At 41.5% G+C, this 15,718-nt stretch overlaps 1 protein-coding gene across 1 annotated transcript in view; it reads right to left on the reverse strand.

The window, feature by feature from the left end:
- Window positions 1-15,718, reverse strand: part of KAT6A (lysine acetyltransferase 6A) — a 101,451-nt gene that overhangs the window by 5,849 nt on the left and 79,884 nt on the right. The window contains exons 9-15 of the mRNA XM_040242996.1: window positions 12,622-12,763; window positions 10,863-11,024; window positions 9,744-9,837; window positions 7,664-7,895; window positions 6,738-6,972; window positions 4,753-5,382; window positions 1,542-1,854 (exon numbers count right to left, since the gene is read on the reverse strand). Coding sequence (XP_040098930.1) covers window positions 1,542-1,854; window positions 4,753-5,382; window positions 6,738-6,972; window positions 7,664-7,895; window positions 9,744-9,837; window positions 10,863-11,024; window positions 12,622-12,763 — 1,808 coding nt within the window. The remainder of the gene's footprint in view (window positions 1-1,541; window positions 1,855-4,752; window positions 5,383-6,737; window positions 6,973-7,663; window positions 7,896-9,743; window positions 9,838-10,862; window positions 11,025-12,621; window positions 12,764-15,718) is intronic.

Below are 15,718 nucleotides of genomic sequence, written 5' to 3' on the forward strand. Positions count from 1 at the left end.
GTTTTCTTAGTTTCTACAAAATCGTTACTTTGGGTAATATCATGAGCCAACTACTCCAGGCCACGTGTGAGCAATCCTACAGGAACACTTCCCAGCCAGTGTTGTGTTTGTGTAAAAAGAGCTGCAAGGCATGTAGTCCTGGACAAATACTGACCTGAAGCAAAGGGTTTACTAGAAATAAATTTGATATTAGCATCACTTTCTCACCATCACTTTTTCTAAAAACTATGAAATATCCATAGCATAATAAGTACATCCACATTTCCCATTAATTTTTAAAAATAAGACCAGCAAGGTAGGAACAGGAATTTTTTTAGGGGGTTAGGGGGTGGAACTGGTGAGACTAAAAAGGTATAGTTACCGGTAGTAACCTGAAAATAAAGGAAATGGCTCCATTAGAGAAAATTCTGTTCAATAGGAACTTAGAGGATACTATTTTAATCTATGATGATATAAGACAGAATTCTGCAAAAGTGCCACATTTTTTACTTTACAAAATAAATTTTTAGTTTCCTAGTTACATATCTCAAAATATAACACAATAAAATTTTGGAAAATCATGCACAATAGAGCAAAAAACTTAAGTGATCACGATATTAAAAGTATCGATTATACAGAAATACGAGACTGAAGAAAATGCAAGTTGTCTACGAGATTTGAAATTGAGTGAATTTATTTTTAAAAGCCCAACTAGTCAGTACATAAAAGCTATAGGTTTATGCACCAAGCGTGGACGCGATTCCTTTGAATTTGACCAGCAAAGCAAAGCAGTTCAGTGTGACCCCAGCAAGGAGGCCACACAGCACAAGGCAGGAAATTTAGGCAATGATGTGAACAACTAGTTTGGGATCCAAGTCATATATGAGCCCCTTCTTTTCATCTTTAAAGAGGAAATGACAACCAGTCTAATCACTGGATTTTTAGCTATGCCATAAAATTTAACTTATTTTGAGGTACTGTTACCCTTTTAATTAGAAATTTACTACTCGTTGAATAAGACATATTACAGATATGATTCAGGAACAGATTTGAAGCAAGTCCAATTTACACGAGTCTGACCTTATTCGAGAGCCACTTCTAAGCACTTAGTCATTTAACTGTATTTACGGAGTGCCTGTTTTAAGCACTCAGCACACATAATTAGCAGAACAGGCCAGGTCTATAGACTGTGCACTCCAGTAAAGGGTTATTAATTATCTTCTTCACGCTCAGTCTCATCTACCCATTAACTAAAGATACACGTAATGGCCGAGAAAGCACTAGACAAAAAGAACAATTTCCGAACAGCAAGATTACTATCTGCAGAGGCAAAAACAGGTGCTATGGGGGAACTGGGAAAAAACAGTGACAAAAGGACAGAGAACTAAGGCAGAAGGTGAGTATGAGCACACTCAACACAGCCTTCGGAGGCTGCAAGTCATCCTGCACTTGCTCGGCGGGTGATGTGCCCTTCACCCTCTCTGCTGGAGGTTTTGCAGCTACCACTGCTGTATCTTTCAAAACCAGGAAACTACAACAGGCAACCGCTCTGTGAAACATACCATCAGCATCGTCTGACTCTTCGTCATCGTCTTCATCTTTAGACTTCCTCTTAGAATCGGACCGACACCTGAGAACGTCCTGGGAGGCCAAGCGATGAAAGTACCCTCGAGAGAAGAGTTCGCTCTCATCCTCTTCTTCCTCCTCCTCATCAATCTCGAACGTTGGCTCTAATCTCGGCATCGGCCTCTCGGAGTCGGAGTCTTCAAAAGGCTCGTCTAAGACCTCCGTGGTCTCAGAAATGGTCTCTGTGACCACACTGCTATTGTGGTGTTTGCGCTTTCGGACTCTCCTTCTGCGGTGAAGAATTGGTTTCTATTTAAGAGAGAAAGAAGCATTATTATTTATGGTAATGAACACCGTCATTTCCATTAATAACGATTAGTAGTTTTTAAACCTGACAGAGTTAGCATGTATCAAATGAGTATGCTGTTTGCCGAAAGACACTTTGAACATTAGTTCAAAATACCATAGTTAAGATACTATATATACATAAAGTGTCATAGATACAAAAAGGATCACTGAAAACAATTATGTAAAAAAACAGAGTAAAGAGTGGATGTTATCATTCCCCTACTAATGGTTTGGTTACACTTAGTACCCTAGGGAGCAGCCTGTTTCAATACTGAAATGACACAAAGGCTAGTCTCTTCTCTTTTCCTCCAAAGAGAAAAAAAGACATAACACAGCGTACATCTCACAGCTCCACTGTGCGTGTCAGCAGAACCAGCAGGAAGGCCACGCGCCACCGCCATGCACAATCAACAGAGTTAAAGCGGGCACGGGAATGTGGAATTGGTATAGATCTCCTTGGTGTTAGCGAGCATTTCAGAAATGAACAAATCTGGTGTTGGGACGTGGCACATTAGGCATACTTCTGTACTAGAGTTGATCTAACATCTTAAATCACATAACAGATATCACAAAATGATATCATATATTACCAAAGCTGATAGAATTCAATCCCCTCATTCTACAGAGGCCAGAAAGGTTACAGGACTTGCTTTAAGGTCACATTCAGACAGTAAAGAAATGGCTAAAAATTATTTGCAATTCCTAGTCAAGTGAATTTCTTCAAAACTTTACAAGTATCCTGTACATGTACTCACTGCCTGTTATAATATTCTCTTTTTACACAGGGAAATAGCATAATTTTATTTTGTAAAAAGGCAACATAAGCCTAGGATGGCAAAGATATATTCTTCACAGTCACGTAATGAACAGCAGGTTAATCAACTTTTCTCCACTTCAAACCTACTAGTCTTTCTAGTTGAGAACACAGTTTTTCAAACGAGGTTAAACACGGCCCTGCTCTAAGGAGAAATGGCTGATCCAAGGACTGGGGCATGAAAGTAAGTATCTATGAGGCCACACGGATATGTCAAGCAACAGGAAAAAATGGGTAACTCTCTCGAACAGAATTCCAAGTAATTAACACAGATATTCTGCTCTTAGGCAGCAGAGTATAACTTTCTGCATCTTAGGCATGGGCTGCAGGCAGTCACTTCCCTCCAAAGAGTACAGTATAGAAAGGGGTCTGAAAAAGGCAGTACCTCAAGAGTGAAGAGACCTGACAAGCCTGGCACCTGGAGGCTGACATCAATGGCAACAGTGAGAAGTCACATGGACAGCAGGTGCCCTTGCATTTGGGCCTGGTACAGCCTGATGGCAGAGACCCTTCTATGATGTGATGAGAATGGCACTCTACCTCTGTGGCCTTCTTCCCAAAACACTTCACCCCATTTTAATACCATAAGGGGCATTCTACAGAATTTATAGCAAGTACTCCTCAAAACTGACAAGGTCATCAAAAACGAGGAGTCTGAGAAACTGTCACCAACAGCCAGGGAGCCTAAAAAGATGTGACAACTAACTGCCATGTACGTGGTGTGCTGGGTGGTATCCTGGGGAAACGGGGAAATCTGAACAAAGTATGGGCTCCAGTTAATGAAGTATTTGTGCTGGTTCCCTATTTGTGACCAATGTGCCGCATCAAGGGAGAAGGTCAGTAATAGGGGAGACGGGGTGTGGAGAACATAGGAACTCTTCATACTTTCTTTGCAATAAACCTGTGAATCTAAAACTGCTCCTAAAATGGAAAGCTCTTTTTTCTCTGATAAATAGCCCTATCTTTTTTTTCCCCAAGGCTCTGCTATGGAGAAGAATGATTTTATTGCTCTGGGTGAAAGCTGCCACCTCTCTAGTCCAGGGTGGCTCATCCAGAGAGCCGACATGCTTCAGCTTGGCTGGTCTGCAGCAATGTTTAAGTTCACGCCACAGTTTGGGAGATCTCTGGTATACAGTTTAAGAGAATCTGTGACTACCACCTCACAGCATTCAGTAATAACCTGGCTATCATTCAGACTTTGCAAGATGATAAAATATAGCTTAGAAAATACTTTGAAAACAAAGTTAAGTGAAACCACAGAGGGTTGAAGAGGACAGAGACCCAGGCAGGATACAGCGCCGTGCAGGGTGAGGGGACAGGCATCACTCTGAGTACTGGGGCACTGTCCTGCCCACTCTCCATGCAACTATGGAGTGTGTGCCTCTCCTTTTCTAGTAGAAACATTTCTAACCCATGCTTTTGGCCTTGTGATTGTGGAATCTCAGCTCCCCGACCAGGGTTTGCACCCATGATCCCCACAGTGGAAACTCAAAGTCCTAACCACTGAACATGAGGGAAGTCCCCAGGGGATTTTTTAAATCCCTGCTGCTGCTGCTGCTGCTGCTGCTGAGTTGCTTCAGTGGTGTCCGACTCTGTGCGAATCCATAGACGGCAGCCCACCAGGCTCCCTGTCCCTGGGATTCTCCAGGCAAGAACACTGGAGTGGCTTGCCATTTCCTTCTCCAATGCATGAAAGTGAAAAGTGAAAGTGAAGTTGCTCAGTCCTGTTCGACTCTTCACAACCCTACGGACTGCAGCCTACCGGGCTCCTCCGCCCATGGGATTTTCCAGGCAAGAGTACTGGAGTAAGAAGTCATAATTTGAAATCAAACCAGCAAGCTGAAAACAGCCTGTCAGCCCTGAAATACGTGTATGACTTCCAGGTGAGCACTCATGAACCAGAGGAGCCGAGTGCACATCCCACGTGCTCACTGGGAAGATCACAGGCTAGGAGGCACTGGGCCTGCAGTTGAAAGGCTAACACTCTGTGGACTCCCGCCCCGACCTCCCAGAGCTCCAGGATGGGGCAGGGCAGGGCGGCCCACCTTCCGCTTCAGCGTGGGCTTGGTGAGCACTGGGGGCGAGCTGGACCGGGGACTCTCGGGCTCCCCATCCTCCTCGCTGCTCTCGCTGCAGCCCCGCAGCACGGGGCGGTCCCCGTCAGCGTAGCGGCCTTCGCAGTAGCGACCCTCGCTGTAGCGACGGGGCAGCCGGTCGTGGGCGTCGGGCAGCCCGCACTTCAGGGGCTCAGGGCTCTTCTTCGGGCCTCGCCAGAGCTCGAGCCCCTCGCCAGGTCTCCTCTTGGGCCCGTCCGGCTTCCCGTCCTGGCTCGGCTGCTCCTGGCAGGCTGCTGACGGCTCCTCGCTCTCCATGTACTGCTCTTGGGAAGGTTCTGACTTTTCCTCACAGTCTCCGTACCGCTCCTGGGGGGCTGACGTCTCTTCCAAGAGCAGTTTCGGGTCCTTATCACCAAAGCGTTCCTGGGCTTTTCTGTTCTTCCTCCCCCAGCGGCCTCGCCGAGACGGCTGACTATTGGCAGGAAGACTGTCACGGGGAAGGACCTGTTTGCTCAAACGAGTGGTACTGGCTGGTGTGGTAACTTCTGGTTTCTTCTCACTTTCTACTGAAGTGTAAGAATCCTGTTCTTTGTTCTCACGAGATGCAGACTTCCCCACCTGATTTTAGAAAATAAAACCATGCTGGTTAATTTTCAATCTTACTTGGTTACATCTCCTATTCTGGCCTTTTAAATGCTGAGATGACATTTAATACTTCAAAGATGACATTTAATACTTAACATAAATATCTCTTGTGTGATAGGGACTGTTTTAAAAGCTGTATGGGTAAAATCCACACCAATTATGTGAAATATTATTATTATATCCCTGTTTTACAAATGAGGTAACTGAGGCACAGAACATGTAAGTAACCTGCCCCAGGCCACGCAACAGCAAATGAAGAAGCTGGGATGTAACCCCAAACAGTCTGATCCAAGAGCCAGGACTCTTAACCACTATGCAAACAGTAAACAAAGGGACTATTATTTTCCTTAAGTGTTAGTCACTCAGTCGTGCCCGACTCTCTGTGACCCCACAGACTGCACCCCACCAAGCTCCTCTGTCCATGAGATTTTCCAGGCAAGGATACTGGAGTGGGTTGCCATTTCCTTCTCCAGGGGATCTTCCCAACCCAGGGATCGAAGCTGGGTCTCCTACACTGCAGGCAGATTCTTTACCTAGTGAGCTACAAGGGAAGCCTTGTATTATTTTCTTTATAATCTAGTAAATGTTAAATGAGACAGTTCATGAATTTTATCAGAAATTTATAAACAGAGAGGAGACAAATTCTGGGGCATGGGCAAGAGAAAGAGGATGCTTAAAAAATGAAAGAAAATTTCTGGAATGATTTTGACTTATTTTATTCTGAATACTTAATTTTACTTGGAAAATTACACTAAACAGGGGGCATTGAAACTATTTATATCTATCAAAAGAGAACACAGAGTTTTAAAGGATGAAAGCACTGCTTAAAAAAAAAAAAAAAAGGCCAGAGAACAGTATGCATCATGTGAAGAAAAATGATGAAAATGATGTCGGACCTTCGCTAACCCTTTAATGGCGAAGACACCGAAGCGTTTAGCGCTCTATTATGCACTGCTTACATTATTTCCTTAATGTTTTAAGGAAAATGAATCTTCATTTTAAACAACGGTCAGATTTAAATTTAATTCAGATTCCTCAATTCCTATACAGCTTCAAACTTAGCTACTTATAGGCACTCTTGCTAGATACTCATAACTAACACAATATAACAAATTTGAAGGTTTCCTAATGATACGAGGCTTGAAAATATACAAATAAGTAAACAAAACCCAGTCTTCCTGAAATTTCTATCACTGAAATAAACTTGGAAATTCTAATGTGAGTTTATAGTACTGGTTTCAGATCCCATTATATGTACATCACAAACACGCCTGAAAACCAACACGCGCTCTTCCTTTACCAACACCGGGGACCGTCCATGCCCTTACATTTGGCTCCAATTCTCGTTCCTGGCTCTGATGCTCTTCTGGCTCTCTCTCCTCCTCCTCCTCCTCCTCCTCCTCCTCTTCCTCCTCCTCCTCCTCCTCCTCTGAGACAACAGAATTGGACACTATGACGGGAGTCCAGCGCAAACACTCGGGATCTACATCTACAGGCCGCAGATTCAGCTGAAGCTTTGCCATGTGATCCTGGATAAGCTTTTCCCGGCGGATAATCACAAATCTGAAACCAGAGAAAAGTTTATAGCAATCAACGATGCACCAGGAGTACCAAACAGTGAATATGGAGCTACACTCCCAGAAAGCCCTGGAAATGAGAGCAGATAAATGCTTCAAAAAAGCCTGCCTGGAAAGACACCACCGAGATGGCTCAGAAACACAAAGCTGGATAAAGACTTCAAACTCAACTAGAGTGATGGAAGCGGTTGTTTCAGTCACTTCCTGTCTCACACTTCCCACCTCTGAAACTTCTGCCATTCTCTTGAATTCTGTCTTTTATTCTCCATCGTTCTGGCCCAAATGCCTCCTTTCTTTGTGACCTTTTCTCCATCACACTAGACAGGTAAGCTGTCTTTCCTCTGACCTGTAGCTCATTCTGTGCCATCTGTATGGAAATTAATCAAAGGTGTATTTTAGTTGATACTATTTCTGCAGCTGTTACTTGTATTATGAAGGTGCTCCCCATAAATAACAGATTCAGTAGCTTAGGTCTGAAAGTTAGACGGAAGACCAGAAAATACGCTTTTAAAAAGATCACTAGTATAAAATATATAAAGGAAATGCTGTCTCAGGATCACCAAGTACACCACTTATGTCAATTCATGCACTTTAACTGATATTAATCTGGCTGCCTGATCCAGACACCTTTACCCAATCACCTTTCAAAGGTTATACAAAGGGATGTTAATACTCACTGGTCACTCCGGAAGTCCAGCATTCGCAGGTGGTGGAGTGTGGAAGTAATGTCTTGAGGGCAGATTCCAGTCAACTTACTCAGCTTCTTGATGCTGAGCTGCTTGTCATTCTGGTGATAGAGGCACTCCAGTATTACGCTTTTCCAGTAAGCCATGTAGGAAAGGCGACCTAGATCGGACAGCGGTTTCTCTGGAGACCCTGCTTGGCCTTCACGCTTTGATAACAAATAACCTAAAGAAACCCCCAAATCACAAATATGTCAGAGAGCCTAAAAGATAGCAGTTTACAAAAATAACAAGCCCTTCTTCCATAATCAATCCAAGTATTATAGGCTATAATTTCAGAGGCTAATTCCTTCAAGAACAAAATTACAAAATTACTTGAATACAAATTTGCAAGAAGATTACACAATTTATATACTCTGGACATTGAATTAGTATTATTTTGTCTATAGTTAATATAAATCACATTGTTAGAAATATTCAAACTGTTAAAAATCAGGACTTCATATTAACGGGCTGCACAGATAAGATCGAGGCAAGACCGCTCTCTGCCTCAGTGTACAATGGGGGAAACCATCCTTGCATGTTTTACTTGGGCCACTAGATGGCAACAGAACTATTTGTTTGCACAATATAAGACTGCCTTCAGTTTTTACAGAATCCTGTTAAGACTGTGGTTCTACGAGGGGCCTCTATGACAGTTTCTGGTTTCAACCGAAGCGCCCCTCGCAGTCGCCCACCACCCGAATTCTTGATAAGCGCGAGTGGGCACAGCCAGCATCACCGTGTGGTGCTGTTACTCCGCCTTCTTGTCCAATGCATGGAACAGGAAAAGGAAGGAGTGAACTGTAAGCGAAAGCATCAAAATGGAGATGGCAGAAAAGGGCAGCATTTTGTCATCAAAGAAAATATCCATCTAAGAATGGTGAAGTGGGAAAATACATTACATTAGGAAAAGGTTTATAATAAAAACAAATACTATAATCATATAGACTGTTGTGTGTATAACTCCAAAAAAAGACTGAAAATATTCCTCCCAACGCTGCTACTTAATGGCATAACACATCCGATCATGAGTTCTATTTCAAAACAATATACTGATGCTAAAGGAAACAGCGTGTGTTGTGTCCTCTACTACTAGTTGGAAAAACAGGAAAATATAAAAAATAACCACATATGGTGGTTATACTGTGTCACATATTGGCACATATTTCCAAGTAAATGTGGTTAGGGACACAGTCTAAGGCTAAGCAGAATAAGCTTCACTGGTCCATGTGAGAGAATTAACACTAGAAATGTAACCACCTGATATTTAGAAGAACTGCCTCTCAGAGTCCTTTTAAGCATTACTTCTGAAAGTATTCCTTTAAATATTACTATTTTGAGCGAATATCTGAGGGAAAATATTCCCTCAAATACCACTATTTCATAATCAACATTAGGCACGTGTGCACAGTCATGTCCAACTCTTTGCGACCGCATGGACTATAGCCAGCCAGGCTCCTCTGTCCACAGAATTTTCTAGGCAACAGTGCTGGAGTGGGTTGCCATTTCCTTCTCCAGGAATCAATAGAAAATTTACCTCAAATACACATTTACTGTCAAAGCAAGATTATCAATGTATAAAACAAAATGCAAGTTCCACATGACCTTTTTAGAACAGTTAGCTTTCAATTTTTAACTGAAATTACATTATCTACCCTATCATTTACTTCTATCATTTTTATGCATCGCATATTTTTAACCACTAGGTAGAGCCTGTAACTAAAACGCGCTGCACACATTTCTCAGATAACTGGGTAAGAAAAATAGGGCAGGTGCTGCACTTCTTTATTAGTGCTAATTTAAGTAGTTCTACAAAGCTTTTTAATATTGTGAGACAGAATTATTGCATAAAATAAAACTAAGTTCCACTGTAAATTAATAGCTTCAAATTAAAACTATTTGCTATAAATCACATAGAAACTCATATCTAATATTAGCAATTTAAAAATACTTCATGTCCAACCAAAAGAAAGTCCACAAGAAGATACAATGAGGATACAATGAAGAGCAGTTACGTTACTATAATCCTTACTGAAATCGATGAGAAACCTCCCATAGCCCTTGCGTTGGTACTGAGGAAGAATCATTATACAGGAAACGTTATATTTCTGTTGACAGTGCTTTTCCTGGTAGAGAAAACAAAAGTCTAGTTTTAAAACAACAGGCTGGTAAGACTAAACACTAATGTTAATTTTTAAAAAACAAAGATTAACAGTCAAAACCACAGCCCTGGTACTTTGGGATTAGCAATGCCCATCAAGAAAAACATACCCCTCTGAGAGGGAGAGGGCAGTGTTAAGCCCCTGGCATTCCCCACAAAGCAACCATCCCCAGGAGAAAAACATAAACTGAAGCGACGCCACCCAACACCATCTGCAACTCAGAAACAGTATGTCAGCTCCTCAGCTGAGCAGAGGAATCCGAGTCCTGACCCACCTGCAGAGCTACAAATGCTGCCGTCAATGTGGCCCCTAGAACTGGGACAGTTCAGCACCGACTTCCAAGTGCCTTCTATTGTAGCACCTGCTTTGGCGCTACATACGGTGTTTTATAAATACACCTCTGTAGATCAAGCAAGATATTTTAAATTATGCTTAACTACTGAAATGGCCTACTAACAGCTAGGGCTTTGCACTTGACTAGTTTACACAGTTAGATTTTATCTTAAATAGAACTGCGTCTTCTACGTTGTCTGACAACAAAAGAAACTTTTTTTTCTCTTCAAGAGAATGGAAAATGGAAGGAGAGAAAGTATCCTTTAATAAAAAATGGCTTCTTAAAAATTCTTACTTCTATGTCTAAAATTCAAATTGGGAAGAGAAGATTTAAACAGAGAAAGAACTCAGACAGGTAATGACTCTGTTTATTTCACAAGTTCTCCCTATCATCACCATGGGAGCAGAAGCCATGGCAAAGCTTTCCCTCTGGGGTGTAAGTAGCAGTTTTGTGTTCCCAGCAGAGAACAGTCTGCTGAACGTCACTAGGCACCTGCTGGCACCTGCTAAGTGTCTCAGCGGTCCTCCTGCTTCCCTTTCCAGAAAGCTACACGGCACCCAGAAGGGGCTGCGTCCTGCACTGCCTCCTGGACACGACCAAAGGCTGTTTCACATTTCCATATGAATTCAAGACACATTTCAGCTGCTGTACTTACTTTAGAAAAGTAGCCGACAAGGTGGCAGCCCTTGACATCATTCTGGGTTAGAACATAAAAAAGAAATGGCTCCACGTCATAATAGAGTGTTTTGTGGTCAAGAAACAACTTTGCCAAGAGACACAGGTTCTGACAATAAATGGTACTCACATTCCCATCCACCTAGAGGAAAAAAACAGACAAAACGGTCAGCGAGGTGTCTCTTTAATTCTAGAATAACACATGTCAGCAAAGAGTGCCTGTGAGTACTCACAGTCCAGCCCAGGAGGAGCTGGCAACTCTCAGAACACACTGGATCTGGAAGCTGTCCCTTGAAATGGCAGAGTACAGTGTTTGCTACTTTAAGACACCTAAATACACAAAACACTGCACTTCAACAAAGCACAAAAGAAGGCTAGACAAGGAGGTGATGGCCATTTTCAAAACAGCATTTTGCTTTTATAAAAAGACTGACTACAGGAATCCTTCAGATGGCAAGCTGATCTGATGTATTTTTAAAAGTATTTAATTCAACAAAAGATCTAAATGTAACCTCTTCTGAAATACATCTGTTAAGCAAAACAAAGTAAAACAACAGTTTAACTTGTGCCAGCAGCCAGAAGCAATGTAATCAGACTGCCAAAATGAGGCTTCCCCCTAAATAAAGCTCCTTGAGGGATTATCTATTGTCAAAAGCAAGGAGCAGGTTCCCTAGGCAGCAACCTGGCAAGTGAGGTATTTCCTGGGCTCTGGTTGGCCAGGATCAGGCCAGCATGAGACTGTATGCTCCCAGCACCCTGCAGTGTGTGCTCCTCTATGAGCACGCCAATGACTGCTTACATCAGACCCAAAGACACTGACATTTTAAGACTGCAACTTGTGGAAACTCCGTGGCAGTCCAGAGGTTAGCACTCTGTACTTTCACTGCTGAGGGTCTGGGGTTCAACCTCTGGTTGGGGAACTAAGATCCCAGAAGTCACACTGTGTGGCCAAAAAAAAAAAAAAAAAGACTGCCACTTCTTTAGCAATTTAATGTACAAAACACCTTTTACCTCCCTTCAGGAGCTCCTCTATTCCTCACCTAAAATAAAAGCTCTGGGAAGATTACAAAAGTGAGAGATGGAGCAGATCCTGACAACCTGAAAGTCTGTCATCGGAATTAACAGAACCGAGCACATGGTAGGCACTCAGTTAGTAGCTGGGCAATCAAACCAGAACTGAGATCAAGGAATTAAAAACCACTATTAACAAACAGAATCACAGAGGTAGCCTAAGTCAAACAATCATGATGAAGTCAGGAAATATTAGGATTTACTACAGCTATTACATATATACCTCTACACAATATTCCTTTAAATAGAGCAGTAGAAATCTTTTAAGTGCCATGTTTCATAGAGTCTAAGGCACAATCTTATCACATCTATACAAAAATAAAATCTGTTGGCATTAAAATATCAAATGGAGTCATATATATATATATATATATCTCATAATTTGCAGTACTTTTACCTTCTGAGTGGAACATAAAATATGTTACAACTGATGTCTTTGATTCAATGAAATACAAAATAGTTTATTCAGAGATCAAGTTTGTGAACTGGTACCACTTAGACTGGCCTAATTCTGCTTCTCCGCTATAGAGCCGAACTACTGACTCCATAGTGAATAAACAATAGTAAAACATTTCCAAAACAAATCAAGCTGTGCAGTCGGATAAACCACAGGGGGTGCTGGATTTGAAATGGATAGGAAGACAACTACTAAACATCTTCTACTTTACCTCAAAAACAGAAATGTTATTCTTTCTATAAATCTCATTAGCAGGAGGATGGAACCAGCCACACTTCTTCATGTGCTGCTGCAGAATAGTTCTACTTTTCATATATTTTAGACAGAATTCACAGAGATATAACTTAGGCAGCCTGTAAAAAAAAATAATTACACAAACAAGAGGGCTTTATATAAGACTTCAAACTTTCACTCTTATTCTTTCTCATTACTACCCAGGTAAAAAGGTAAAGAATATATCATTATCCCCATTAATCAAATTTTTAAAAAAGGAAACACAAAAATCAAAGACAAAACTAATTTGGATAATAGGATCCAACTAATCGACAGCAAGAGGGCAAGGGTGGAAAATCAATTCACACAATCCAGGGATCTTCCTAGTAAACTAATCTCTGTCGTCTTTTAAAGTTACCCACCAGACAGCCATGAAAATCTCACCTTCTCTCCTCCCTGATAATCTCCAATAAGTAAAAAGTAAAGTCTACCTTGGGAACACACCAATAAGTGAAGATTTTGTTAAGCTGTATATTCTTTCTTCCTTTATTAGATCATTCACTCATTAATTTCAGAAAATGAACATGTATTGAACACCATCAGGCCCTGCGCCAGGTATACTGCGTACAGAGGCTGAGTATGATGGATAATATAGTGGGGATTGTAAAAGCAGATTCTGTACACATTTTTAAGTATAAAATTATAATACGGAAAACGTTTTTTCAAGTTAGGACATGCTATACTACTTCCTTCCTTCTGCTCCGAAATTCTGGCTTTCTCTTCAGTCAAATATGACATTAAATCCTGTACCTCAAAGGTCTATTTTCAATGACTGAAATAAAATCTCTAATTATTGCTTCATCTATGTTGTTATTTTTATATAGTAATTTCTATTTATTCAATGCACTTGCTTTTTAGCAGAGGACTTCTCCCTTGCAAAGTCTCTGTGATAAGGAGCCAGGCAATAAAGTCGTGTGTGCATGTGTGCTCAGCCATGTCTGACTCTCTGCGACCTGATGGCCACAGCCCGCCAGGCTCCTCTGTCCATGGGGGTATCCTGGGAAGAACACTGGCGTGGGCTGCTACCTCCTCCTCCAAGGGACCTTCCCGACTCAGGGGTCTAACCCGAGTCTCCCGCCTCTCCTGCAGTGCAGGTGGGTTCTCCACCACTGAGCCACCTGGGAAGCTCTACTGAAGTGGTCAGGCCAGTTCATAAAGCCACGGAAGGAACGCAACCTCAACTAAAAGCCAGCAGCTTCTGTAAGTATTTTAGTCTGCACTGAGAAGACTGCATGGCTCTCTATGATAAACACATACCCCGTGTATCCTCAGCACAGAGGCTCCCCTGCATCCTGAGCTATGTCCAAAACTGGTAAGCATGATCTGACACTATAACAAAACTGTATATACAAAAATACTGGATGATACAGTGACAAGAAACATAATTCAAATATATCTTCTCTCATATAAATACTGAGTACTGAGGCTGAAGGAAATTGAAAAAAAAAACACCACACCTCTGTTTATAGATTTTGGGTATTAATCCCTTACTGATCATATCATTTGCAAGCATTTTCTCCCATTCAGTAGGTTGTCTTTTCATTTTGTCAATCGTTTCCTTTGCAGTACAAAAGTTTTTAAGTCTAATTAGGCTCCATTTGTTTACTTTTGCTTTTCTTTCCTTTGCTTTAGGAGACAGATCAAAACAACAACAACAACAAAACAAAACAAACCTGCTCCAATTTATATCAAAGAGTATTCCAGCTACATTTTCTTTTAGGAATTTTATGGTTTCAGGTCTTATCTTTAGGACTTTAAACCATCCTGAGTTTATTTTTGATATAAGAAAACTGTCTAGTTTCATTCTGTTACATGTAACTGTCCAATCGTCCCAATATCATTTACTGAAGAATCTGACTTTTTCCCACTGTACATTCTTGCCTTCTCCATCATAGACTGACCATAAGTGGTGGGTTTATTTCTGGGCTATTATGTTTCATTGATCTCTGTGTGTTTGTGCCAGGACCACACTGTTTTGATTACTGTTGCTGTTGCTAAGTCACTGCAGTTGTGTCCGACTCTGTGTGACCCCATAGACGGCAGCCCACCAGGCTCCCCCATCCCTGGGATTCTCCAGGCAAGAACACTGGAGTGAGTTGCCATTTCCTTCTCCAATGCATGAAAGTGAAAAGTGAAAGTGAAGTCGCTCAGTCGTGTCCGACTCTTAGCGACCCCATGGACTGCAGCCCACCAGGCTCCTCCATCCATGGGATTCTCCACTGGAGTGGGGTGCCATCGCCTCAGTCAACCCTCCAGCTCTGTTTTACTTTCTCAAGATTGCTTTGGCCATTCAGGGTCTTTTGCATTTCTATACAAATTAAAAAATTTTTATCCTAGTTCTAAGAAAAATGCCCTGAGTAATTTAACAGGAATTGCACATAATAAGTAGATTGCTTTGCATGGTATTGTCCTTTTTAACAATAAGTTTTCCAATCTATAAACATAATATATCTTTCCATTTGTCTATGTCATCTTCAATTTCTTTCATCAATGTCTTACTGTTTTCTGAGTGTAGATCTTTTACTTCCTTAAGCAGGTTTATTCCCAGGTATTTTATTCTTTCTGATGCAATGGTAAATGAGACTATTTCCTTACTTTCTGATAGTTCACTGTCAGTGTATAGAAATGCAACAGATTTCTGCATATTAATTCTGTATCCTGCCAACTTTACCAAATTCATCAGTGAGCTCCATACGTTTTTTGTGGCCTCTTTAGGACTTTTCTATGTATAGTGTCATATTATCTGCAAACAGTGACAATTTTACTTTTTCCTTTTCAATCTGGATTCTTTCTTTTTCTTGTCTGACTGCGGTAGCTAGGACTTCCAATCTACGTTGAATTAAAGTGGTCTTATTCCTTGGCTTGTTCCTGACCTGATAAATTCTTTCGGCTTTCCACAACTAAGTATGCAATTAGCTGTAGGCTTATCCTATGTGCCTTTATCATGTGTGTTCTCTCTATGCTCACTTTCTGGAGAGTTTTTATCAAATCAATGTTGAATTTTGTCAAAAGCTTTTCGTGCATCTACTGAGATG

This window comes from Oryx dammah, unplaced genomic scaffold (genome assembly GCF_014754425.2).
Source record: "Oryx dammah isolate SB20612 unplaced genomic scaffold, SCBI_Odam_1.1 HiC_scaffold_7, whole genome shotgun sequence".
Classification (NCBI taxonomy): domain Eukaryota; kingdom Metazoa; phylum Chordata; class Mammalia; order Artiodactyla; family Bovidae; genus Oryx; species Oryx dammah.